This window comes from Elephas maximus, chromosome 23, assembly GCF_024166365.1.
Source record: "Elephas maximus indicus isolate mEleMax1 chromosome 23, mEleMax1 primary haplotype, whole genome shotgun sequence".
NCBI classification, from domain to species: domain Eukaryota; kingdom Metazoa; phylum Chordata; class Mammalia; order Proboscidea; family Elephantidae; genus Elephas; species Elephas maximus.
The window spans coordinates 18,908,808-18,934,948 of record NC_064841.1 but is presented as its reverse complement, the minus strand read 5'-3'; the positions used below and the strand labels follow the sequence as shown (position 1 = coordinate 18,934,948).

The 26,141-nt window shown below is 42.5% G+C and overlaps 1 protein-coding gene across 1 annotated transcript; it reads left to right on the top strand.

Moving 5' to 3' along the window:
- Positions 1-230: 230 nt before the first annotated feature.
- Positions 231-26,141, top strand: TRIM42 (tripartite motif containing 42). Its single transcript, XM_049867340.1, has 5 exons — positions 231-571; positions 3,662-4,362; positions 9,610-10,430; positions 15,196-15,420; positions 26,055-26,141. The coding sequence occupies exons 1-5, from the start codon at positions 231-233 to the stop codon at positions 26,139-26,141; spliced, it is 2,175 nt and encodes a 724-aa protein (XP_049723297.1).

The following is a 26,141-nucleotide window of genomic DNA, read 5'->3' as shown; positions in this document are numbered from 1 at the left end:
GATTGTGACATAAGCAAAAAGCCTCAGGCTGATATGCGTAAATAACAGCCCATGAGCCTCCCAGTAGGGACATCACCTGTGAAGGCCTCCTAACAGCCAACCTGTTGCTGCCACCAAGCTGAAGCCTCATCAGGGGGAGGAGGGACCCCTCTACTGGAGAAGTAACAGCGGGACTCTGGTAGAGGAGGCGTCAAAAGTCCTAAGGGGCAGGCTGCCATCATGTAGGCACCATGGAGACTGCTATGTGTGTTTGCTCTCCATGTTGTACATGGCAGAGATGTTGTCCTCGGTTATGCTCCTGTCTGTGCTGCAAGTTCCTCTTCACCTCGGAGCGGAACTGCACCTGCTTCCCCTGCCCCTACAAGGACGAGCGAAACTGCCAATGCTGCCACTGCACCTGCTCCGAGAACCCCAACTGCCACTGGTGCTGCTGCTCTTGGGCCAACGACCCCAACTGCAAGTGCTGTTGCACGGCCAGCAGCAATCTCATGTGCCACTACTACGAGAGCCGCTGCTGCCGCAATGCCACCATCACGTTCAAGAAGGGCCGTCTCAAGAGCATCCGCACTTCGTAAGTGCCGGGCGTCTCCAATGTGGGGTCGCGCTGGCTCAGGACAACCAGGGGCCCTGTGCCAGCTGCGGGGCCCACAGGGCAGGCCAGGTACCCCCTGGGCCCACTTTTCCACCTGAAAAGAAAGAGACCAAGAATTTTGTAGTGATTAAATGTATCCTAAACAAGTGCTAACCACTTACAGACCTGAGTTCCAAATCCAAGCTCCACTAACTCCATGACCGAGTGCAGCACTGGCCCTCAGCCTCCTCATCTGTACACAGTGACAGTACCGTGGCTAATGCTGAGTGCGTCAGCAACTTGTCAGGCACTGCATGCAGGACCCCATTTAACCCTCCCATCATCTTCACTGTACCCATGGGGAAACCCAGCCTTTGAGAGGCTACGTTTCCCAGGATCATACAACAAGTAAGATGCAAAGTCAGGATTTGAACCTAGAGTCCATGCTCTTAACTTTTAAAAGGCCGTTCTGTAGAACGGAGAGAACAATACCTGCCATGATGTGGTGGGTATGAGGGCATGCTTTGTAACCTGTTATGTGATATAAAAACAGAAATTGCTCTTCCCCTTTCTCCTCTGAACTCTTGATATTGCCAACACTTACTGAGTAAGTGATGACTTTCAGCGGCCACTTTTAACTCCTATGGCTTATCTAGGTACCTTGGCACCTGTGACTCCTGCCAGCCTTTCCTTCTTTCCCATCCACAAGCCTTTACATTTAGGGTCTCAAGTACCCATCTGGGGTATTAACCCTCCATGCCAGGCATTCTGTATGTTCTTCTTAGTTTGGCCAAACCAGTCTTTTTATATCACAGATGAGCAGAGCACAGGGAAGTAAGGACAGACATCTTAGAGGAGGAAAGATGAAAGCTCATCCCTAGAAGGTGGCAGGACTTGGAGAGGCAGAGAAACGGGAGGCAGGATTGAGGCCTTTCAAGCCTGGAAAAGTACTTCTGTGCGCAAAGGTTCAGTGAATTCAGGGTAGAGGAGTGTGATCCATCTTGCAGTTACGCACATAGTAGACACTTAATGAACGTTACCCTTTACCCATGGACCTCTTATTGCTGTTTGCATGAATCCAGGGATTCTGCATGCAAGTCAGGAAGTTCTAGGGTGTGGAAAATTGTATCCACAAACCCCTTTCCTCTCAACTGCCCTGTTTTCTATGTATCAGCAAGAAAGAGTTTCTGAGCCCATTTCAGTGGAGTTGGGATGATATTGGCTGGTGCTTTGGGGAAATGACTCAGGCCAGTGACTTCCACACTTTGCTGTGCATTAGAATCACCTGGAGACAGGGACATACAGAAAATGCAAGAAGTCGAGGCAGAAAGGAACAGAGCCACAGGGTCAAGATCAAAATGTAATCCTTATCAATGTCAACGGGGGTAAAGGGATAGGTACAGCCACAAATTGTGTTTACCCCTCCATTCCCACAGCTAATTCATTTCTTTTCATACACTGCTTTTGCCCTGGTTGGAGCTTCTTAGAACACACACATGAATTTTACCAGTATGCTTTTACTTCACTCATAGTTCTTATGGTTAAATATAGGAAATCAGCCTCAGGCATTTGGCATAACGTAAGCAGACAAAGACTAAACACATACACCCAGAACAGTAGCAGCACACACTTTCCATGGACTTGACCACTGTTTTCCTCTACTGTGGACTTAGACAACTAGTAACAGAGGAAAGTAATTATAATGGGCACATTTACTGAAAGCTTACTACGTACCAGCAGTTCAGCACTTATCATGGATTATCTTATTTACGTTTTGTAAAAGTCTCATGACAGAAGCATTATTGTGAGCCTTGACTTACCAGTGAGGAAACTGAGGATGAGAGAGGTTAAGAAACTCATCCCAAAGGAGCAGCTCTAAGCTGGCACATTCCATCACATATAATCTTCCCCTAGAGCCCGGACTCTGAATTGTTACCTACTAGTCTGGTGGTTGGGACACACAGGTTCTTGGCTGTTGACGCCTGTCTACTACTGACCTCCTGATGTCCTGGGAAAAGCCCTTTACCTACCCTACTCTCTGTTCCATCCTATTGACAGTAATGATAATAATCTCAATACTCTCCAGGCAAAACCACCGATAACACACCTGTAGTTGTGGCGCAGTCGTTAAGCATTTGGCCACTTACCAAGAGGTCAGCAGTTTGAATCCACTAGCTGCTCTGTGGAAACCCTATGGGGCAGTTCCACTCTGTCCTATAGGGTCACTATTTGTTGGAATCGACTCGATGGCAACAGATTTTTTTAGCTGAACAAAAAATGGGTTTATTGACTCATTGCAACAACTGAGATCATATACCATGGGGAACTGTGTGGTAACTCCATAAAAGGACGTTAAAAAGTTACAGGATTTGGACTCATGTTAGGTGAGAACGTCGGTGTAAGTCTCTTATTGGATATCTTAATAAATCTTACCTTAAATGTGGAAAGAAGACAGCATAAAGCTGCAGTTGGGAAAGAAGTAGCAGTCACTCCACTCCTATTAGCCAGGGTAGGGGAATGTGTGGGCGTTTTTGTGGTTTGGACAATGTTGTTGGTTTTGTCTAAGTTCAGACATGACTGTGGAGTCGTCTTGTTTCTGTTTTGCTCCATCACAGTACCAGAGAGGCTTTGAATGATGTTGGTGCTCAGTGATATTATGTTCAACAGAAGAACACCAAGGTCTAACTGATAGCGCAGGCCAGGTCTGTTTGTCAGGGCCTGCTTTTCTCTTGTTCAAAAATAACAAGAGCAACAACAACGGCAGTTGTACAGCAGGCACTGTGTTCCAGGGACTTCTGTAAGTCCCTACGGGTATAAACTGCATTTCGGCTTTTCAAGAAAGGCTGTAACATGGTATTAGTTTTGTAATGAGGGAACAAGCAGAGAGGGGTTAACTCACTAACCTGAGGTCACCCAGCCAGCACGTGATGGAGGCATGTTTGGAACCCAGGCACTCTGTCCACTGAGTCCACGCACCTCACCTTCACACTGGACTGTTGTTCTGTGACCCCAAGGTCCTTTCAGGGCCCAAGGAACGGAGGGAGCTCTTGAGCCTGCCTCCTGAAGCCCTGTGTTTGCTTTCACTTTCAGTTCCAAGACCGCCTTGCGCATCGGAAGCAGCGATTCCCAAATTGAAGACATCACGAAGCAGATACCAGGAAAGAGCCACCTGGTCGACCATCTCACCTGCCCCATGTGCAACCGGCTGCGCCTGCACTCCTTCATGCTGCCCTGCAACCACTGCCTGTGCGAGAAGTGCCTGCGGCAGCTGCAGAAACACGCCGAGGTCACCGAGAACTTCTTCATCCTCATCTGCCCTGTGTGCGACCGCTCGCACTGCATGCCGTACACTCACAAGATGCAGCTGCCCGAGAACTACCTGCGCGGGCGCCTCACCAAGCGCTACATGCAGGAGCACGGCTACCTCAAGTGGCGTTTCGACCGCTCCACCGGGCCCATCCTCTGCCAGGTCTGCCGCAGCCGGCGCATCGCCTACAAGCGCTGCGTCACCTGCCGCCTCAACCTGTGCAACGACTGCCTCAAGACCTTCCATTCGGACGTGGCCATGCAGGACCACGTCTTCGTAGATACCAGCCCCGAGGACCAGGACGAGAAGATCTGCATCCACCACCCGTCCAGCCGCATCGTCGAGTACTGCCGTGGCGACAACCAGCTTCTCTGCCACTCCTGCAAGACTGCCTTGCACAACGGCCACGACACCATCAGCCTCATTGACGCCTGCTCCGAGAGGGCCGCTGCGCTCTTCAGCGCCATCGCCAAGTTCAAAGCAGGTCCTGGTCCCCTTCCAGTCCCCGCCCTCCGCCGGAATAACTAGTAGCTCAGGAACTGAGGGGGGAAATGGCTTGGGGCAGTCTGTTTAGTGAGAGATGTACCTCTACTTAGTGGAGCATCCCAAGTACTGGGAAACTCTGAGCTAACCCCAAATGCCACCAGCCATTTCACCTATCTGTGCCTGGGTTTTCCCATCTATGAAATGAGGACAATAGTAGTGATACCCTCGTTGGGTTGTTATATTAAGCTGGTTATCCTATGTGAAGCATACAGAAGAGTATCTGGCATATAATAAGCGCTCAAAATTCTGTCATCTTTGTTATTATCTTCATGTCCTCAGGACTCATTTTCCCCATTGAAAAATGAAGGGTTTGATCTCTTGGAACCTTGAGTTCTATAAACCTGTTGGAGGTAGGTATTTTTTTTACTAAAGTTGGATTTCTTCAGTACTTACCAACTTTGCTGGGGGAAAGAATTAAGTCAATGTTGGGAATTATCTCAACTTTAAGTTTTCCCCCATGAGTTTTTTCCCAAAAGTTGCAAACAAAGCAAGTGAGCCGGTAGCAAACATGTAATGACAAGGAAATTTGGAAATAGCCTATAATATTCTGTTTACAGCTTGTTTTTCCTCTGCATACCTGCTCATGGTTATTTCATGTTGTTGTTCGTTGTCATTGAGTCGATTTCGACTTATGGCAACCCGTGTATGAAGCAGTAGAGCTCCTCCAGAGGGTTTCCAAGACTGTGTGGCCTTTGGGAAGCAGATGACCAGGCCTGTCTTTTGAGGTACTCCTAGGTGGGTTTGAATCTCCAACCTTTTGGCTACTAATCAAGCATTTAACCATTTGTGTCTCTTGAGGACTCCTTATTTCTTATCAGCTATATATAATTTATTTAGTTTCTGTACGGGAAACTGACCCAAGTTTCCATGATGAAATCAGGTACAACAATATTTCACAAGGTTCAGAAAAGAGCTCCATGATTTCCAGGCACTTCTCCACCTGATTAATAGTCCTGAAGTACTACATCGGAATCCCCTCCATGAATAAGACAACCAGGGTTCAAAGAATTGGCACAAGGCAGCTAGTAAACGCCCAATTCAGTCTATCTAACTGTAATGCCCATGTTAGTTTCACAACATTCAATTGACAAACTGTTCTACAGTGGCCAAAACCTAAAGATAGATTAAACACACACAGAATCTATTTCCTTGAGGCATGGCCTAGAGTCAAGTGACCAAAGTGTACCAGGTCAAACCAGCCCTTCCACCTTGTCAGATATTTTACCCTCCATCCTATTAACATCCGTGAACGTAAACATAAAAGAGGGAGGAAACTTTTCCTTAAGCTTTGAATGCAAATATGTGTCAGAGACAGACTCTGCTAATTGTCATGTCATCGAGGACCTCTCACCAACATGAATATTTCAGGATTACCTTGATTTTCTCAATTCCTACTAAGAAATATCTGGAAACATAATTTGTCAATTGGCATTTATTCTGTTTTAGAACAACCAGAAAAGCTTCTATATTTTAAAAAAAAAAAAAAACCTACAAGAGCCAGGTTGCCAAGCAAATGGGTAACCCCATTGGCTCCTTAAGGTTTTTCTTTAAGTAGAACTTACTGTGTGCCCATATCTGGCTCTGCTGGATTCTCTGCAGCCTAAGCATGGGGAAAGGGCTGTGGCCCCCATGAAATTGCAGGGGGCCTGGGTCTTTAACACAGGAGAAGCCTACGATAGTTTTCTCAGAGTCCAGAAAACTTCAGACAGTGAAGTTCCATTCAGGGTAGGGGCCACTCCCACTGCTGTAGAGTCGATTCCGACTCATAGTGACCCTAGAGAACAGAGTAGAACTGCCCCATAGAGTTTCCAAGGAGCGCCTGGCGGATTTAAACTGCCAACCTCTTTGGTAGCAGCCGTAGCACTTAACCACTATACCACCAGGGTTTCCAAGGGTAGGGGACACCAGTACAGATCCCCAAGAGCTCAGCATTTAGGAAGGAGGCAGGGGTCATCTCCATGGCATATCCATTTAGATATAGATAAGGAATTTAGCCTGTCCATTTCTTTTTTTTATTATTATTGTTACTGAAGGAACAAAAAAAAAAAGAAAAAATCATTTAACCAGGGTAAAAATTTGCTCTTGAGGACTCAGTTCACTGAGGAGGTGCCCTGAATCTGCGTTGTAAATGAATCTTCAGGTAATTTCAAAAGCAGGAGTCTAAGAACGTATTTTGAGAAACTCTGAGCCCTGGAGGAGATCCAGTTGGGGCTGATTGTTTAGAGCTGAGGGATCAACCCTGGCTGCCCACTGGAGCCACCTGGGTCCCACCCCACAGATAAATTAGTTTGGTGCATCTTGAGCAATGGGTTTTTTTTTTTTTTAAAAGCTCCCCATGTGATTCTGATGTGCAGCCAAGGTCAAGACCCACTGGATTAAAGAGAGTTCAGAAGTTTAGAACCCTGTTGCTTAAAGCGTGGTCCACGGACCAGCAGCGTGGGCCTCACCAGGGAGTAGGGACAGATTATCCAATAGGCAAGGTCAGCACCGAGCTTATCTTGCTTACCACATCATCTGTAGTGAACAATTCCACATTTTTTCACCACATCTAAAGGTTCTGCTTCTAGGTATGGCTGCACCTATCTCTCTCCCAACCCCACAGTACCTTCCCACAGAATCAAAGCCTGTTTTCCTAGTTACAGTTCTGACAGGGATGGATTACCCAGGTTTACCTTGCTTACTGGGTGATCCCACCTGCCAGGGAGCTTATCAGAAATGTAGAATCTCAGGCCCCACTCCAAACCTGTTGCATCAGAATCTGCATTTTTAACAAAATCCCCAGGAGATTCCCTGGATTAGGTTCTAAACCTAGGCGCGAACTGTGTCACCTAGATTCCTGGGCCCCAACTCATACCAACGGAGTCTAAATTTCAGCAGGTGAAGTCAAGAGAAGAGATTTTTTTTAAAGCTCCCAGGTGATTCTCATGCTTCCAGAGAGCTGAGAACCACAGCTGAAACAATTAAGAACTTGGCCTTTGGAGTTAGATGAATAAAGTTAGGAACAGGCCCAGGTATCTTCTATTTAGTTGCTGTGTTACGCTGGACAGTCACTTAACCTCTCTGAGTCTGTTTTTGCAAATATAAATAGGAACAATATCTTTCTTATAGAAAATATGTATAATATATGATTATAATGGGCCTGGTCCATAATAAGGAGCTCTGGTGATACAGTGGTTAAGCGCTCAGCTGCTAACCAAAAGGTTGGTGATTTAAACCCACCAGCCACTCCACAGGACAAAGATGTGGCAGTCCGCTTCTGTAAAGATTACAGCCTAGAAAACCTATAGGGCAGTTCTACTCTGTCCTATACAGTCACTATGAGTCAGAATTGACTGGACGCCAACAGGTTTGCTTTGGTTTTTGGTCCATAATAAACGTTTACCAAATAGTAGCCAATTTTAAGTGTCCTGCCTGAAAGAGATCGTGATTTGACTTGGCATTAAGGCCACCTTTTGCAAAGCCGTCGTATTTGTAAGGTTTGGGGGTTGGGGGTGTTTCTGACCCCCTCTTTCTTGTTTCCTTTCTTGGTGCTGACTCTTCACCCATATCTAAGAGATTTTCGCTCTACCCCTCAAGACCTCGTTCTACGTAAACTTAACGAATTCCTTAGTAAAGCAAGAAGTTTCTTATCCAAGTATTTTTGACACTGAGTAACTATTAGAAAGTCAAAGACATCAATCCATAAAATGGAATTTTAGTTGCCATATGTCACAGTGTGGCTTGTCTTTGGGGAGGGTACTTCTCAGCACCACTGAAGTCATCTCTGCTGGTTTCCATCAGCCCCCACCTGCATCTCCTCCCATCCTTTCCAGGCCAGTGTGAGAGAGGAGGTGAGCAAAGGAATGGGGGTTTCGGGAAGTGGGCCAGGGAGTGATGCTGCTGACATTCACTCCAAAGATGTTAGAAAACAAGCCAGAATGGCTTTCACTCAACAAACACCTTTCAAGCACCTTCTACACATTCTAGTCATAGTGGTAAGCAAGACAGGCATGGCCCCTGCCTTTGTGGTCTGATGGAACTCTAGGGTTCATCTTATTCAAACAAACAGCATTATTACAATGACCACCACCGACAGAACTACAGACTCCTGTGGGCCCAGGACTATGTCAAGAGCCAAGTATAATAAGGCTTGGTCATCTCCACCCCTGAGTAAGATTTGGTGAGGATTATAGCCCATCAGTTCACTGCAGAGTTGGCCTTTCATGTGGAGGACCCTACCTATAGCATGACCCACAAAAGGTTGACATGTCTTCAAGCTGCTGCCTAATGCCTAAGACCCTTTAAAGCTAAGAAAGATGTCCATTTCACAGACAGAGATGTGCAGCATGTTCACCCTGTTATAGCAGCCTCCACACTGTAGTGTTGTGTTCATGAGTGCCCTTGAGAACAGTACCCTCTCATTTCATATCTGTATCCTTAGAGCCTAGAAAGGCACGTGGCACGTGGCAGTTGTCCAGTAAGTGTTTGTTGAATGACTGGCTGAGTAAACTTAAAATTCAAATGTCATCAGTTAGGATGCAGGATGAATTGAGTTCTCCTTGAAGTTTAACAGCAGATCCTTTCCTGAAAGAACGTGGATATAAGGCAAGAGAGAGAGGACAGCTAAATCACAAGAGAGATAGAAGTCCCCAGTGGAGAAATAACGGCATATAAAACAGCCACCTCAGTGAAGGAAACTTTGCTGATTTTCCACTGTTATCAAAGGCTGACTTCCTGGTGGATGAGGCAAGGTAGCATTTAGAAGTAGTCAACAGAAATTCTAGTTTTTTCTTAGACCCTGCAAAAGTAACTTGCCTTCAGGGAAAAATAGAGCTAGTCACTTTGTGACATCACAGCTTCTCGGGTCTAACTTCCAAACAAGTGAAATCAGGTGAAAACCAATATCAAGGGTGGCCTTGAGCTTCTAACCTGAGACCCAAGGCCTCAGAGATTACTATTACAGTATAGAAGTATGTCCAGAAGGATAGCTGGTTATACCTGAGGGAAGTATTAAGAGAAGAAAGGAAGGGTATATTGAGGAAGGCCAAATTCATTTTCTAAACCTGTTCCAGGGTGTTTTAGCCCAACTACGGTTCCTTCCCTCACAACCTTGGAGCCCAAGATAATTTCCTCTGCTTGGCTGCTGATTTTCATTTTTTTTTCAAGTAAAATTTTAACTGAAGTAACTAACTTGGTTGTTTTGCAGTCCGATATGAAATTGATAATGACCTGATGGAATTCAACATTTTAAAAAACAGCTTTAAAGCTGACAAGGAGGTAAAGCGAAAGGAGATCAGAAACGGATTTCTCAAGCTGCGCAACATTCTTCAGGAGAAAGAGAAAATCATCATGGAGCAGATAGAGAACCTGGAAGTGGCCAGGCGGAAGGAGATTGAAAAATACGTGTATGTCACCACCATGAAAGTGAACGAAATGGATGGCCTGATTGCCTACTCCAAGGAGGCCCTAAAGGAGACGGGCCAAGTGGCATTCCTGCAGTCAGCCAAGATTCTGGTGGACCAGATCGAGGATGGCATTCAGAGCACCTACAGGCCTGACCCACAGCTCCGGCTGCACTCCTTGCACTGCATGCCCTTGGACTTTGCTGAGCTCTCAAGTGCCATCCATGATCTCTTCCCCACGGGACCCAAGAAGGTATGCTCCTCAGGGGACTCCTTGCACGTTCCCTACCCCATGCACTCGGAAATGATGATTTCCAGGAAGGTCACGTTCAGCACCCACAGCTTAGTCAACCAGCAGATATACCAGCAAAGCTCGTCCTTGTTGTCCCTCAACAACCCCAGCGAGAAGACCAAGGGGGGTCTGGAGGCCCATGGGCGAGCCCAGTCTGCCGCACCTGTTAAACATACAGATGGCCTCTACACCTACTGGAGTGCAGCCCCGGAAAACCAGTCTGTGCATAACAGCAGCAGCTTCCACAACTGGTACTCATTCAATGATGGCTCTGTGAAGACACCAGGCCCAATTATTATCTACCAAACTCTGGTATATCCTAGAGCAGCCAAGGTAAGAAAGGTTCTGGGCCCCACCTGGTGAGGAAGGTAGGAGGGCGGAGAGGGGTGGGATGGAAGTGGGTATTTGGGAAAGGTTACACTTGTCTCTTTGACTCCTGAGGTCTGATTATTCAAATCTGCTCCTCTGGAGTCAGTTCATTCAAAAGGGATAAGTTCCTGAAATCTTAAGGAGCCCAAGATTGGGTTAAACTAAGCAGTCAATTTGTTTAACTATAGTCAGAAGTACATTTGAAAGCCCCAACCTTATCCAAAAGGCAGTAAGAAGATTCTCTTTCAAAAGGGAAGCCAACTTGGGAAGTCAAAGTAATTTGAAGGGACTGCTTGGGAAGTGTAATAGTTCCCAAAGGAAAGCCTGAAATAGTAGCAAAAAAAAAAAAAAAAAAAAAAATTTTTTTTTTTTTTTGAGCCCATAAATTGGAATTAGAAATACAGGTCTTGTTCTCTATCAGCTAAATTGTTGCCTTTCCTAAAGAAAATATCCAGACTCGGCATGATTTGGAAAGATTGGAAGGATAATTGCCAATGGAATTCCAACTCGTCTTTTGAGATTTAGTATTAGCGGGGGGGGGGGGGGAGGGGGGCGGGGCAGGGGCAGAAGGCAGTCTTTCAACCTGGGACTCAAAGCCTCAGAGATTATTATTACAAGATAGAAGTAATGCCAGCGAGGATAGCTGGTTATACCTGAGGGAAGTGTTAAGAGAATAAGGAAAGGAAGGGTATGCTGAGGGAGGCCAAATTCAATTCACTGTAGATCTCTACAACTGCTATCACACTGGCCTCGGGAGTCACACTCCTCCTTAACCCTCTTGACCTAACATGCACAAATGGCCTTTCCCTTAATGTGACTTTTCAACTCATAAATTGAACTATTTACAGAATACTTTGTTAACACTTAGGGAAGAAAAGAGATTAACATGCAGCTAGGTAGGGTTTCCCTACAGGGATGCCTCCCAGGCCAGCCCATGTGGCAGGGCCCATCATATGCCTCCACAGTATGAGAATACCCCCAAAGATTTTCGGGATCCTTGAAGTCTAAACTAGTGCTTCTCAAACATTAATGTGCACCTGGGGATCTTGTTAAAAGGCAGATTCTGTTTTAGCAGATCTCAGTGGGGCCTGAGATTCTGTGTTTCTAAGAAGCTTCCAGTTGTTGCCAATGCTGCCAAGTCTGCAGATCACACTTTAGTATCAAGGGTCTAAAATCAAGGAAATGAAGGCCAGAGACAGACAAAACTTTACTTTTCCTGAGACATCATAATCTGTTTTGGGGTCTATATAAGTCTATATAACCATACTTTGCAGGGTAGAACATACCCTTTCATGGGCTATCAGAACACAACAAAGTATCTCTGCTCTTCACGTAAGAGATGGTCATGCCAAGCAGTTGAACCTACATTTCCAAATGATGCTGGATCAGTGTAGTGACACTAGCTCAATGATGGCGTTCTGTGTCAACTCTGACCTCTTGGGAGGTTGGGAGGATTTGGCTCTGCAGAGAAAGGACTGGTGATGTCTGCCCTATACTTGAGCTTGGGGACTAGTCATTCCATGCCACCTATTAGTCATTCACGGATGAGCTCAAAATGGGCCTACACAGAAAAACCTAGTCAAGTCATTGTGTGTGACTCCTGGCTGTCAAGAGAGGATACCTAAACCTACCATCAAACAGTGGGATTCAATGTAGAAATATCACTGATCCTTATTTTAAGATCATGGAATGAAATTTATGAGTGAATCATACTGCTGAATAATACAAATGACTAAGTCTGTGGTGACATCATTCTCCAATGATGGTTGACTAACACTCCTCTTCAGGGTTTTGGCATAGGAAAATATTTTTAAAATTAGTCTTGTAACTTGTCAATATGCAATAAAAAATCTTATAGAGATTTCTTTAAAACCTATTAATTTTATTTCTAGAAATCTCTCCCAAGGAAATGGTTAAAAATTCAGATAAGGATTCACGCCCAAAAGTGTTCATTTCAGCATTATCTATTAAAGTAGAAAATCAGAAACAACCCAAATGTTCAACTATAGGATTAAATCATTTATGTGGTGCATATTAAAGCTGGTGCTTTAATGATACGGGAAAAAATATAAAATATAAGTAAAAGAAAGCAGGGTTCAAGCAATATATCCAAATTTCATATATTTGTGTGTGTACATGTATGTAGATAGACAGATCGATAACACAGATAGTCAGACATATCATATATACGTACACATATATACCAAAATTGGAAGGAAATAATAATGACTTATTAACTGAATACTGGGATTATAAGTGATGTTTATTTTTTTCTTTATGTTTTTCTGTGTTTCCCAAATATTTTACAATTTGAGTGTCTTGTTCTGATAATCAGGGGGAAAAAAGTTAATTTTTATGAATAGGATTTATAAATTTATAAAAAATACTTATATTGTAAATACAGAAAAGTCATTATAAATTATGTAAATTTATAAACATTTATCAATTTGTAACACTAATTATAAACTACTCTTATAAATTTATGACATTGAAATTTATTAAAATTTTAATAAAAACATGAGACATCTGTTTGAAAATACAATTATAAAATATTTATATGCCAGGCATAATCTGCTAATTGATATTTGTTCATTTATCTCCTCCCAGGAGTTGATATTCTATGCTTTGAGTGTGAACGTATATTCTCCATTAATTAAATAAGTCATCTTACCTCTCTGGAACTCTATTTCCTTGTGTATAAAATACATACATACACAGAGCATTGGAATAGATATATTTTTAAGCTTCCAGTATTCTATGGTTCAACTGGAACAGACTGAATATACACTTTTTGAGCTTCATTAATATCTATATTCTATAATAATATCTATATTCCAAGGGGCCACCATGCGTCTGTCAGTTTGTCATACTGTGGTGGCTTGCATGTTGCTGTGATGCTGGAAGCTATGCCACCGGTATTTCAAATACCATCAGGGTCATCCATGGTGGACAGTTTTCAGTGGAGCTTCTAGACTAAGACAGAGTAGGAAGAAGGACGTGAAAAAAATAGCCAGTGAAAACCTTATGAATAGCAGCAGAACATTGTCTGATACAGTGCCGGAAGATGAGCCCCTCAGGTTGGAAGACGGCAATACATGGACAGGGAACTGCCAGAAATTCAAGCCAGATTAAGAAGAGGATGTAGAATAAGGGATATCATTACTGATGTCAGATGTATCTTGGCTGAAAGCAGAGAATACCAGAAAGATATTCCCTGTGTTTTATTGACTACGCAAAGGCATCTGACTGTGTGGGTTATAAGAAATTATGGATAACACTGCAAAGAATGGGAATTCCAGAACGCTTAATCATGCTCATGCGGAACCTGTACATAGACCAAGAGGCAGTAGTACAAACAGAAGAAGGGATCCTGTGTGGTTAAAAATCAGGAAAGGTGTGTGTCAGGGTTGTATTCTTTCACCATATTTATTGGATCTGTATGTGAGTAAATAATCGAAAAAACTGGACTATAATGAAGAAAAACATGTCATCAGGATTGGAGGAAGACTCGTTAACAACCTGCCATATGCAGATGACACAACTTCGCTTGCTGAAACTGAAGAGGATTGAAGCACTTACTGATGAAGATCAAAGACTACAGCCTTCAGTATGGATTACACCTCAACATAAGGAAAACAAAAAGTCCTCACAACTGGACCAATAAGCAACATTATGACAAGTGTTGAAAAGAGTGAAGTTGTCAAAGATTTCATTTTACTTGCATCCACAACCAACGCCCACAGAAGCAGCAGTCAAGAAATCAAACGACATATTGCATTGGACAAATCTGCTGCAAAAGACCTCTTTAAAGTGTTGAAAAGCAAAGATGTCACTTTGAGGACAAAGGTGCACCTGACCCAAGCCATGATATTTTTCAATCACCACATATGCATGTGAAAGCTGGATAATGAATAAGGAAGAGTAAAGAATTAATGTCTTTGAATTATGATGTTGGCAAAGAACATTGAATATAGAATATTGAATATACCGCTATACTCAATATTCAAGATATCAGTATATTTAGTATTCAATAATATTGAATATACTTCCAGAAGAACAAACAAGTCTGTCTTGGAAGAAGTACAGCCAGAGTGCTCCTTGGAAGCAAGGATGGTGAGACTTCATCTCAGGTACTTTGTACATGTTATCAGGAGGGACTGATCCCAAGAGAAAGACATCATGCTTGGTCAGCAAAAAAGAGGAAGATCCTCAACAAGATGGATTGACACAGTGGTTGCAACAATGGGCAATGATTGTAAGGATGACACAGGACTAGGAGTATTTTGTTATGTTGTTCATGGGGTTACTATGAGTTGGAACTGACTCAACAGCACCTAACAACAACACAACAATTCCAAGGGGTTGTGAGAATTAAATGAATTAGGAAAAAGAATGACACAGAATCAAATGCATAAGAGGTGTTCAATAAATGGTAGCTACTTTCGTTAGTGTTGTAAGAGGACAATGGTCACCTCCAGGTTAACTGACAGTAACAGAACCCAGAGGGTCATTCTTTTGGTCTTGAAACTTATTTCACCTTCATGTAAGGCCTCATCACACAGTCTTCCAAGACTATTGTACACAGACTAATTCAAAGTCCTCAGCAGGTAAAGGGGATGAGATCAGCTTAAATCCTCCCTTGCAGATAGTCAACAATGCAAATCTTTATGGGAAGGAAAGCTGAACGGCGTGTACCAGTACCACACCAATAAGTTCATTCCTTCCATAGGTTTACTGGACATGCCCAACGGAAGACGTGGACTCTTTTGAGATGGAATTCTATGAAATCATTACTTCCTCTCCCAACAATGTGCAGACAGAGCTCTGTGGACAAATTCGGGACATAATGCAGCAGAATCTAGAACTGCACAACCTGACCCCGAACACCGAGTATCTGTTTAAAGTTAGAGCCATCAACGAGAATGGGCCTGGGCAATGGAGTGAAATCTGCAAGGTATGTGCATATTATTTCTCAGACAGATTTATAAGTTCTGGATGCTTCACAAGACTCTTCCTCTAATCCCAGAAAACTTGTTAACTCAGAGCCAAAGAGAGGACTGCTAGGCTCAACCAGACTTTGCAAATGAGGCCTGAGAATTGTTAATTCAATTTGGTTTTAAAAACATCTGGGCCAGGTGTTGTGTTAGGATGTAGAGATCTGGAGGAAAATGAGACCTAATTCTTGCCTTCAAGGAGCTCATGGTCTAGTAAACAAATAATTGTGTGTGGTACGAGAAGGACAAAAAGAGAGGTGTTAGCCCCCGCAGTGACTCAAGGCAAGAATAGGGTTGCCAGATTTAGCAAATAAAAATACAATGTGCTCAGTTAAATTTGAATTGCCAACAAACAGCAAATAATTTTTTTTTAATGTAAGTATGTCCTTTACAATATTTGGAACACAGTTAGGTACTATACACACACACACACACACACACACACAATGTATATCTGAATTTCAAAGAATAGCCACTGAACAGGTCAGGATGAGCATCAAAAACAAAGGAACTGATTATTCCTATCTTCTTTGTGACGCAAGGCTGATTCTTCTATATATTCCCACGGGACACACACTCATAAGTATAATTTTATTGCTATTAAAACAATAAAAAGAAAGAAAAACATCAAGACTGCCGAGAGCTATCTTACTGTACAACCATGATGGTGTTCTTCGGCATCAAAGTAGACTATGTAGTAATTAGAAATTCTTTAGAAGCAAAGAGGATAAGCCCATTCATTTTAGATTTAGAAAATGGAAATTTACAAAGTAGAGCTTTATGAGACCACTTTCAGGAAGTATATCTGATACCCAAGAGAACTGGAAAGTCATCAGAGTCTCTCTCTCTCTCAACTTCCATCTCTGCTTCTCTCTGAATCTATACCGATCATTTTCAGCTAGCCTTTAGTTTCTGCTTTCCTGAAATCAGCTTGCATGTGATCTGGGGATTGCCATGGCACAACTTCTATGCAACCGTAGAACTCCAAAGCCCAACAGCTTCTGACCAGCTACACTCTCTTTGTGTCCTTGGTCAAATGTTTGAAGAAAAGAATCTGGTTGCTACTTCTAGGGATAAAGGGGAAGCAGGAAGTGAGATAGGGTGGGGTGGAATTATACTCATGGTTGCCATGCCAGCAGCAGTCTTCTGGGGGTAGGGGCTCTCCACTCCATCCAGGTTGTCAGCCACTGGGGTCTGTGCTCTGCTTCTTGAGCCCAGCAACCATAGGCTCCCCACCCTACCCCCACCATTCCACAGAGGTAAGGCATTCACATGAGAAGAACCCCATTTCTGTCAAGTTGATTCCGACTCTTAGCAATGTAGAATTGCCCCCATAGGATTTCCAGGGAGCAGCTGGTAAATTGGAAACGCTGACCTTTGGTTAGCAGCTGTAGCTCTTAACCCCTGGTGGCTTAGCGGTGCCTGTCTGTCCAACAGCACTGCCCCCAGTCAACTATGCTGTCATTGACCCCAGGGTCTTTCTTGGTTGATACCCTTCTCGTCAGACCGTGGAACGCTCCAGGAATGCTACCATATTTTGCAACATGAGCTTTTGGCTATGAATTTTTCCTTCCATTAACTCCATCTGCTATTTTGAAGAATTAGTCAAAAATGTCTTACCCACAAAGGGGACTATTTTCTAGTATAGCTACTAATTTTTTAAAAAATCTACCTTCTGTGATTTTTAGGGGCAGGAGCAGAGAGACTAAACGTGTCATCAGTCTGCCATCTCACCCCCTCTTAGGCTGTTCTTACCAAAAAAAAAAAAAAAGAACATTGCCGTCAAGTCTCATAGCAACCCCCTAGCACTGGCATTGATGGTTCAGTGGTAGAACTCTGTCCTGCCATGTGGGAGGCCTAGGTTAGATTCTCAGCCAATGCAGCAGGATCTTTCCTTGGAAACCCTATGGAGGAGTTCTGTTCTGTCCTATAGGGTTGCAATAAGTTGGTGGAAACCTTGGTGGCGTAGTGGTTAAGAGCTATGGCTGCTAAACAAAAGCTCAGCAGTTTGAGTCCACCAGGCACTCCAGGCCTTTCTTAGGTAGAAGTTTTGTCATGCTTCTTAAACTATGAACTCCTCGAGAACAAAACCCATGTCTAATTCATCTGTTCATCTTTCTTTCTCCCACAGTGCTTACCACAGCACTTTGCCTACAGCAGGTTCTTAATGGTTATTGAATGAATACGTGAGTGAAAATGTGACCAAATAAATGAGTCTATGAATGAATGTCTAAATTAAAGAATGAAGAAATAAATTCATTAGTAAAATTAATAATTGTAAAGTACAATAAGATGCCTGAGAGCTGGTAAGTGTTTTATACAATTAGTCAAGAAATAACACTCCCCCTGAATTGTGTTTATGCGATTAATTCGCACTCTCTGTAAGGAAGGGAAACTCATTCCAGAGCCTTTGCTTTTTAACACCATTTCTAAATGAGCAAAGCCCTAATTAATGAGGTTTTCTGGAAGCTTCATTTTTATCTGACTTGCAGAGCTGAAATATAGGTTTTTCCTTCAAAAGTAATTCTTCCTCCCCTCCTTGTGACTCTATTAGCATTCCAGGGGAAACACTGGTTTCCTTAACATTTGTCATGATTTGCATAAGTAAAGTCTTCAGTAGCAAATGAAAATAAGATGGTGTGTCTGAATGACATTTATAAAGCTTCATAAAAGTAATAGCTTCAGCTCTTTCCTATAAAATCGAAATATATTTTTCTCTGGCATCAGTTCTATGCAGGTATCCCGGAAAGGTTCCATTTAAAATGCTACAATGAGGTAGCAGGATCATTTCTTATCCAAACGCAATGTTTCCATCACGTGTACTTTTGTAAAAAAAAAAAAAAAGAGAGAGAGAGAGAGAGAAATAACACCTTTTCTATTTGATTTTCATAGTCTGAGCCTTGTTGATTTTTTTTTAAGGGATTTTATTTGGAGTATAAGACATGATACATGGAAATTAACTTTAATGCTTTTTTAAAGGTCCCATTTATTGAAGGCTGACTCTCTGTCAGACACTGTGTTTTCACTGTCCCTGATCATCCTAACCACTAGGGAAGGGAGGTGTTTTTGTCTCCGTTGGGAAAGCGTCTGGCCTCGTATAACCCAGAGGAGTTGTTGGGTGGAACCTAGGTTCGTATCCAAAGCAGGAACTCTTTGCCCTTCTGCATCGTAATTAGATGCAACTAAGTCTGGGGCAGGGTGGGCTCATCCCTGGGGATATGGTGGTACCTCACATTAGGAGAATGATATCAAAGCCAACAGTAGTGAGAGCTGAACTTCTATTTTTTCAAAGGCAAGATTGCACATTGAAAAGAACACTGGATTTGGGCTCAGGCACCAAGGTCCAAGTGCCAACCCCACTGTCCTCATAGGCTGTAAGCCCCAAGAGGATAGGCACCAAGTCCACTCTGCTCACCCCCGCTTGCTTATGGTCCCCAGCTGACAGCCTCTAATATAGAAGGGGCCAATTGACTTTTTTTTTTTTTATTGTACTTTAGATGAAGGTTCACAGAACAAACTAGCTTCTCATTAAACATTTGGTACACATTGTTTTATGACATTGATTAACAATCTCACAACATGTCAACACTCCCTTCTCAACCTTAGGTTCACTATTATCAGCTTTCCTGTCTCCTCCTGCCTTCTAATCCTTGTCCCTAGGCTGGTGTGCCCCTTCAGTCTTATTTTTCTTATGGGCCTGTCTGATCTTTGGATGAAGGGTGAACCTCAGGAGTGACTTCATTACTGAGATAAAAGGGTGTCTGGGAGCCATACTCCCGGGGTTTCTTCAGTCTCTGCTAAGTCAGTAAGTCTGGTCTTTCTTTTGTGAGTTAGAATTTTGTTCTATATTTTTCTCCAGCTTTGTCTGGGACCCTCTATTGTGATCCCTGTTGAAGCAGTCAGTGGTGGTAGTGGGCACCATCTAGCTGTACTGGACTCAGTCTGGTGGAGGCCATGGTAGTTGTGGTCCCTTAGTCCTTTGGACTAATCTTTCCCTTGTGTCTTTAGTTTTCTTCATTCTCCCTTGCTCCCACAGGGGTGAGACCAGTGGGAGTGTCTTAGATGGCCGCTCACAGGCTTTTAAGACCCCAGATGCTACTCACCAAAGTAAATGTAGAACATTTTCTTTACAGACTATGTTATGCCAATTGAGCTAGATGCTCCCCAAGACCATGGTGCCCAGTCCTCAGCCCAGTAATTCCATCCTTCAGGGAGTTTGGATGTGTCTATGGAGATTCCTCATCTCTATGAGTTGGAATCAATTTGACAGCAACAGGTTTGGTTTTTGGTTTTTGGTGGCACTTCCATGACCTTGCCTTGGATAAGTTCTGCTGGCTTCCCCAGTTTTGTGTACTGTCTTACCCTTTAGCAACTGACATTTCTGCAGGAATGTAAACATTAAAATGCATTTAGGCAAGTCATGCAACCCTTTGGCCTCTTTGTCTCCTCTCCTCTTCCTCTAATCCTCAGTGTACCATTCCCACAATTGGAAATAGTCCTCTTACTTTGACTACTGTCTTCCTTTGATTTTAAAATCTCAGCTAAGGAATTGCCACTTCCAAGAGGTCTTGCCATGACAAATCTAACTTTTCATCTGTGTATTAGTTTCCTATTGCTGTGTAACAAATTACCACAAACTTAGTGGCTTAAACAATACAAATTTATTATCTTTTACAGTTCTGGAGATCAGAAATCTGAAATGAGCCTCACTGGGCTAAAGTAGAAGTGTCTGCAGGGTTGTGTCCCTTCAGGAGGCTCTAGGCAAGAATTCATTTCTTTGCTTTTTCCAGCTTCTAGAGGCTGCCCATTGCCCCTTCCTCCATCTTCAAATCCAGAAACACTGGCCCAAGTCCTTCTCAGGTTGCCATCTCTCTGGTTCTCTTTTGCCTCCCTCTTCCACTTTTAAGGACCCTTATGATTACATTGGGCCCACCTGGATGACTGAGGCTAATTTCCCTATTTTAAGGTCAACTGACTAGCAAACAGTTCTATAAACCAAAAAACCAAACCCAGTGCCGTTGAGTCGATTCCGACTCATAGCGACCCTATAGGACAGAGTAGAACTGCCCCATATAGTTCCCAAGGAGCACCTGGCAGATTCAAACTGCCCACCCTTTGGTTAGCAGCCCTAGCACTTAGCCACTACGCCACCAGGGTTTCCAAACAGTTCTACAGGCAAATCTTAATTCTCTTATGTTACCATGTAACATATCTTCAGGTTGTAGGGATTAGGATGTGGATATTTTGGGGCGGGGGCACCTTATTCTGCCTACAACAATCTATAAATTGGATGTCCCAGGTTACATTACAGTTGAGGGTAAAAATACAGGCACAATAATAGTCACAAACTGGTACTTTTCTGGGTCTTTCTCTATAGCTCATCAGGAAATGCAGTGACCCCTGCCCACACCCATGACCTCAAATTCCTTCTCAGTCTGCACTGGGAGACCTTACCGGGCATCTCACATGTGCTCATGAAGTAGACCTGCCATCTACATGAGTCTGCAGTGCCCCTGCCTTCCTGAACAGGTCACGCCCATGTTGGAAGTCCAGCCACAGAGCAGGGCTACCTTGCCCTCTGGGGTGTCTGTCTTATGTTGATTTCATGAAATTGCCCATCTGGTTTCTCCCTTCTCTACTGTAGACCTGCTCCGTAGGCTGAGACCAACATATTGAAAGGTTGGGGTTGGAGGACAATCTGAGTGACCAACATTATTCCACACTCGGATTAACTACCCTAAACCTACCCCCACTGCAACCCACACACTCACAGTGGCCTTCTGCCCTGAAATGAAATAAAATTGTTTGCATTCTCTATCTCCTTAGAATTCTTTTCCAAAGATCAACTTGATCTATCATGCAAATAAAACCCTATTGGTTCCTCCCTACCTGCCCCTCCAGATGGGCTTGAACCGTGGAACCAAGAATATGATTTAGGCTCATGCTGGACCTATTTTTTTAACCTCATTACGGAGGGTTGAACTCATCATATACCTCATTTCACGGTCCATTATCAACATTGGTCTATGCAAGGTCCTTGTTTATTGCTTTTTGTGACCATTCCTCCTTAGACAACCATTCTGATATATATCTTTTTGTTTTTATGTGTTCTAACATGATATGTATTATTGTTTTGAATGTGTTATTAATTTACACAAATAGTGTTGTGTTTCATATCTTACTTAGTTTTTTTTTTTCCTAAATACTGTGCACCATCCATGTTGTTATGCACATTTAATCCCTTATTCCTAGCACTGCCTCATCCTTCACAATGTGCATGTGTCAGCCAGGATGGACACCCAGGTGACCTCCAGTAATGCTGCAGTGGACAACCTCATACATGACATCTTGTGGGCTTGTGGTCAGGATGGGTATGAGGATGTCTCTGGGATATAGACCAGGGGTAAACTTTCTGGGTCATAGAGTATATGCATACTTGATTTGACTATACCCATGTATACTTCCATCAGGACTGGATGTTGTTGTTGTTGTTGTTAGGGAAACCCTGGTGGCATAATGGTTAAGTGCTACAGCTGCTAACCAAAGGGTTGGCAGTTCAAATCCACCAGGCGCTCCTTGGAAACTCCACAGGTCAGTTCTACTCTGTCCTATAGGGTCGCTATGAGTCGGAATCAACTTGATGGCACTGGCTTTGGTTTTTTGGTTTTTGGTTGTTGTTAGGTGCCGTTGAACCAGTTCTGACTCATAACGACCAACCCTACGGACAATAGAACAAAACGCTGCCTAGTCCAGCGCCATCCTCATAATCTTAATATGTTTGAGCCCATTGTTGCAGCCACTGTGTCAATCCATCTTACTGAGGGTCTTCCTCTTTTTTGCTGACCCTATACCTTACCAAGCATGATGTCCTTCACCAGGGACCAGTCTCTCCTGATAACATGTCCAAAGTTCATGAGAGAAAGTCTGGCCATCCTTGCTTTCAAGGGGCATTCTGACTGTACTTCTTCTAAGACAGATGTATTCGTTCTTGTGGCGGTCCATGGTATATACAATCTTCTTCACCAACACCATAATTCAAAGGCATCAATTCTTCTTTGGTCTTCCTTATTCATTGTCCAGGTTTTGCATGCATATGAGGCAATTGAAAATATTATGGCTTGGGTCAGGCTCACCTTAGTCCTCAAAGTGACATCTCTGATTTTAAACACTTTAAAGAGGTTTTTTTTTTTGCAGCAGATTTGCCCAACATAATATATCATTTGATTTCTTGACTGCTGTATCCACGCGCATTGATTGTGGATCCAAGTAAAGTTAAATCCTTGACAACTTCAATATCTTCTCCATTTATCATGATGTTGCTTATTGGTCCAGTTGTGAGGGTTTTTGTTTCCTTTATAATCCATACTGAAGGCTGTAGTCTTTGATCTTCACAAGTAAGTGCTTTAAGTCCTCTTAGCTTTCAGCAAGCAAGCTGTGTCATCTACATATCTCAGGTTTTTAATGAGTTTTCCTCCAATCCTGGTGCTATATTCTTATAGGATCCCTATAGCCCTAATCCATACCTGTATTTGGTATGATCCAGATTTCTACTATTTTACTGGTCCAATAGGTAAAATGTGATATCTCCTTATTGTTTTAAATTTCATTTTCATATGATTGTTAATTTTGAAGGTTTCCTCTTCTGTAAATAGCCTGTTCATATCCTTTGTCCGTTTTTCTATCGCATTTGTTGTCTGTTTTTGGATGATTTGCAGGAATTCCTTTTATATTCTAGATAATGGTTTTACCCATTGTCATGAAGTCAATTTCAACTCATAATGACCCTACAGGGCAGAGTAGAGCTAACTGCCTCATAGGGTTTCCAAGGAGTGGTTGGTGATTTGAACTGCCAGCCTTTTGGTTAGCAGCCAAGCTCTTAACCACTGTACCACCAGGGATCCACATAATGGTTTTAGATATTGTTAATCTCTTCTCCCATTCTGACACTTGTCTGTTAACTTTGTTCATAGCGTACTTCATGAAACAGCAGAAATCTTCAATTTTGTTGTGATCAAATTCCCCAATAATTTTTTTCCTTGTGGCTTAACCTTTGGAAATTTTGTTTAAAAAATGTTCCCCAAGCGTTAGATCACAAAGATAACCTTCTACACATTCTTTTATTAACTGTTTTAAATTTAGGTCTTTAATTCATTCGGGGAGCCCTGGTGGTGTAGCGGTTAAGAGCTTGGCTGCTAACCAAAAGGCTGGCAGTTCACATCTACCAGCTGCTCCTTGGCAACCCTATGGAGCAGTTCTACTCTCCTACTATAGGGTCATTATGAGTCAGAACCCACTTAACGGCAGCTAGCAACAGCAACAATCCATTCGGAGTCCACTTTTGTGCGTAGTGCTAGGTGGGGATGTACCTTCTCACCATCTAGTGAGCCAGTTTTTCTAACACTATTTACCAAGCAATATCTTTTCTCCATGAGTATTCAATAGGGTTATAACTTTGATCTTATATTAAAGCCCATATATTTAGGGGCCTGTCTCTGAGTTCTCTATTATATCCTGTTGGTCTATTTGTCTGTTCTTATGTCAATACCACCCTTGTTTTATTTATTTATTTTTTTAACATCAGCTTTGTGCTGCATCTTGACAAACTGCTGAGGCAAGTCTGCTCCTTATTTTTCTTTCATTTTTAATGTTTCTTTTGCTAAACATATAAATTATTTCTTCAAGTGAATTGTAGAGTAAATAAGTAAATTGAATTCCTAAAAAAAAAAAACTCCAGCTAGAATTTATTGAGTCTCTAAATTAATTTGGAGAGAACTGATATTTTTGTAATATGTCTGACCCTTTATTCAAAGAATCTTCTATGTGCTTTACTAGGGATTTTAAGTTTTTCTATTCAGGAACTATGTAACCTGCTGCCATCGAGTCGATTCAGACTCATAGTGACCCTACAGGACAGAGTAGAACTGCCCAGTAGAGTTTACAAGAAGCCCCTGGTGGATTTGAACCGCCAACCTTTTTGGTCTTTTGGACCTCTTAACCATTATGCCACCAGCGTTTCCAGGAACTATGTATTCCTGCTTAAATTAGATAATGTATAAATTTTATTGATGTTATAAATGTTATTTTATATTTGGTTATATGTTATAATGTATCATTGGTTTAGAATAAAAACTATCAGTATTTGTAGATTAATCTTGATTCCAGCAATTTCAGTAAACTTTCTTGTTATTCTGAGAGTCTATCTGTTGATTCTGTTTTTTTTCCAGATACATTGTCCTAATATCTATGAATAATGATCGCTTTCTCTTTCCTTCCAATCCTTGAACCTGAATTTCTTTTTCTTTCTTTATAACTTTGGCTGGGACCTGAGTATTACATAAAATGGTGGCAGTGATAGTATATTTCCATTGAGTTATGATTTTTACTTCATTTTTATGGTGTATAATCTTTATTAAATAAAGAAAAAGTCCTTCTACTTCTAGTTTACTAAGAAAATTTGCACATAAGTAGGCGAATCTTATGAGTTTGTTTACATTATTGAGATAATCATATCGTTTCTCTCCTTTAGGCCATCATTAATGAACTGAATTATATTGATTTGCTTTTCTAATGCTAAGCTCTTCTTGCATTCATGGAACAAACTCAATGTGATCATGATGTATTATGTTTTAAAAGACTTGGTTTCAGTTAGCTCATATTTTATTTTGGATTATTTCATTTATGGTCATAAGTGAACTGGACCTATTGTTTTTTGCTTATATTGTTTTTATCTGGTTTTAAAATCAATATTTCATCAGCTTCATAAAATGATCTGAGAAGCTTTTATTCTTTTCCTATTTCCTATTACTCTTTGTTTACGGTTTGATAGGAATCATTTGGATAATTCCTGGGGAATTTGGGAAGAAGAGGATATCAACTATCATTTCAATTGCTTTTATATTTCGAGTTGTTTTTCTTCCATCCTAGACCCCCTTGTTCATGGACACCCCTCAATCCTCAATCTTTACTTTTAGAGATCTTGATTATAAGGCAGAGGTCAAATCCCCTATTTTTTATGAGTCAGTTCCTGACCCCTCATGACCCCCTTCCTCATTGCCTCCAGTAGCTCTCTCTATTACACTATTACACTCTTTATATTACTATTTATATTACTTTTATCCAGGTTATCTCTTTTATGATCTCCATTTTTACTCAGCAATGGGCAATCTAATGCCATGCATATGACATGCTTTTTACCTCCCATGCAGCCATGTTTTCCCTACAACTGAAAATAAAGTTTGTAAAACTAAACAGCGTATGTTAATAGTGCCTAATTTTTTCACCCTTTCCCTTTGAGTACAAACATAGAAAGTTAAAAGCACTCAGTCACAGGAGCTGCCTTAAAGGAAATGGGACCTGATCTGGGGAATCCCAACCCCACCACGTATTAGCTGTGGGACTTTGGGAAAGCTGCCTAACCCTTATGAGCCTCAGTTTCTCATCTGTAAAATGGAGCCAATGGCACCTGCCTTAGGAGTTTTGCGTGAGGAGTCGATGAGATCATGTGTGTAAAGTCTGGCACACAGCAGGGGCTGGCTTCCTGGGGACTGCTGTTTCTCCCATGGCTGGTACCATAGCTCTTTGCTTCTGATTACAGGTGGTAACACCAGATGGGCGTGGGAAGAACCGAGCTAAGTGGGGCCTGCTGAAGAACATCCAGTCTGCCCTTCAGAAGCGCTTCTGA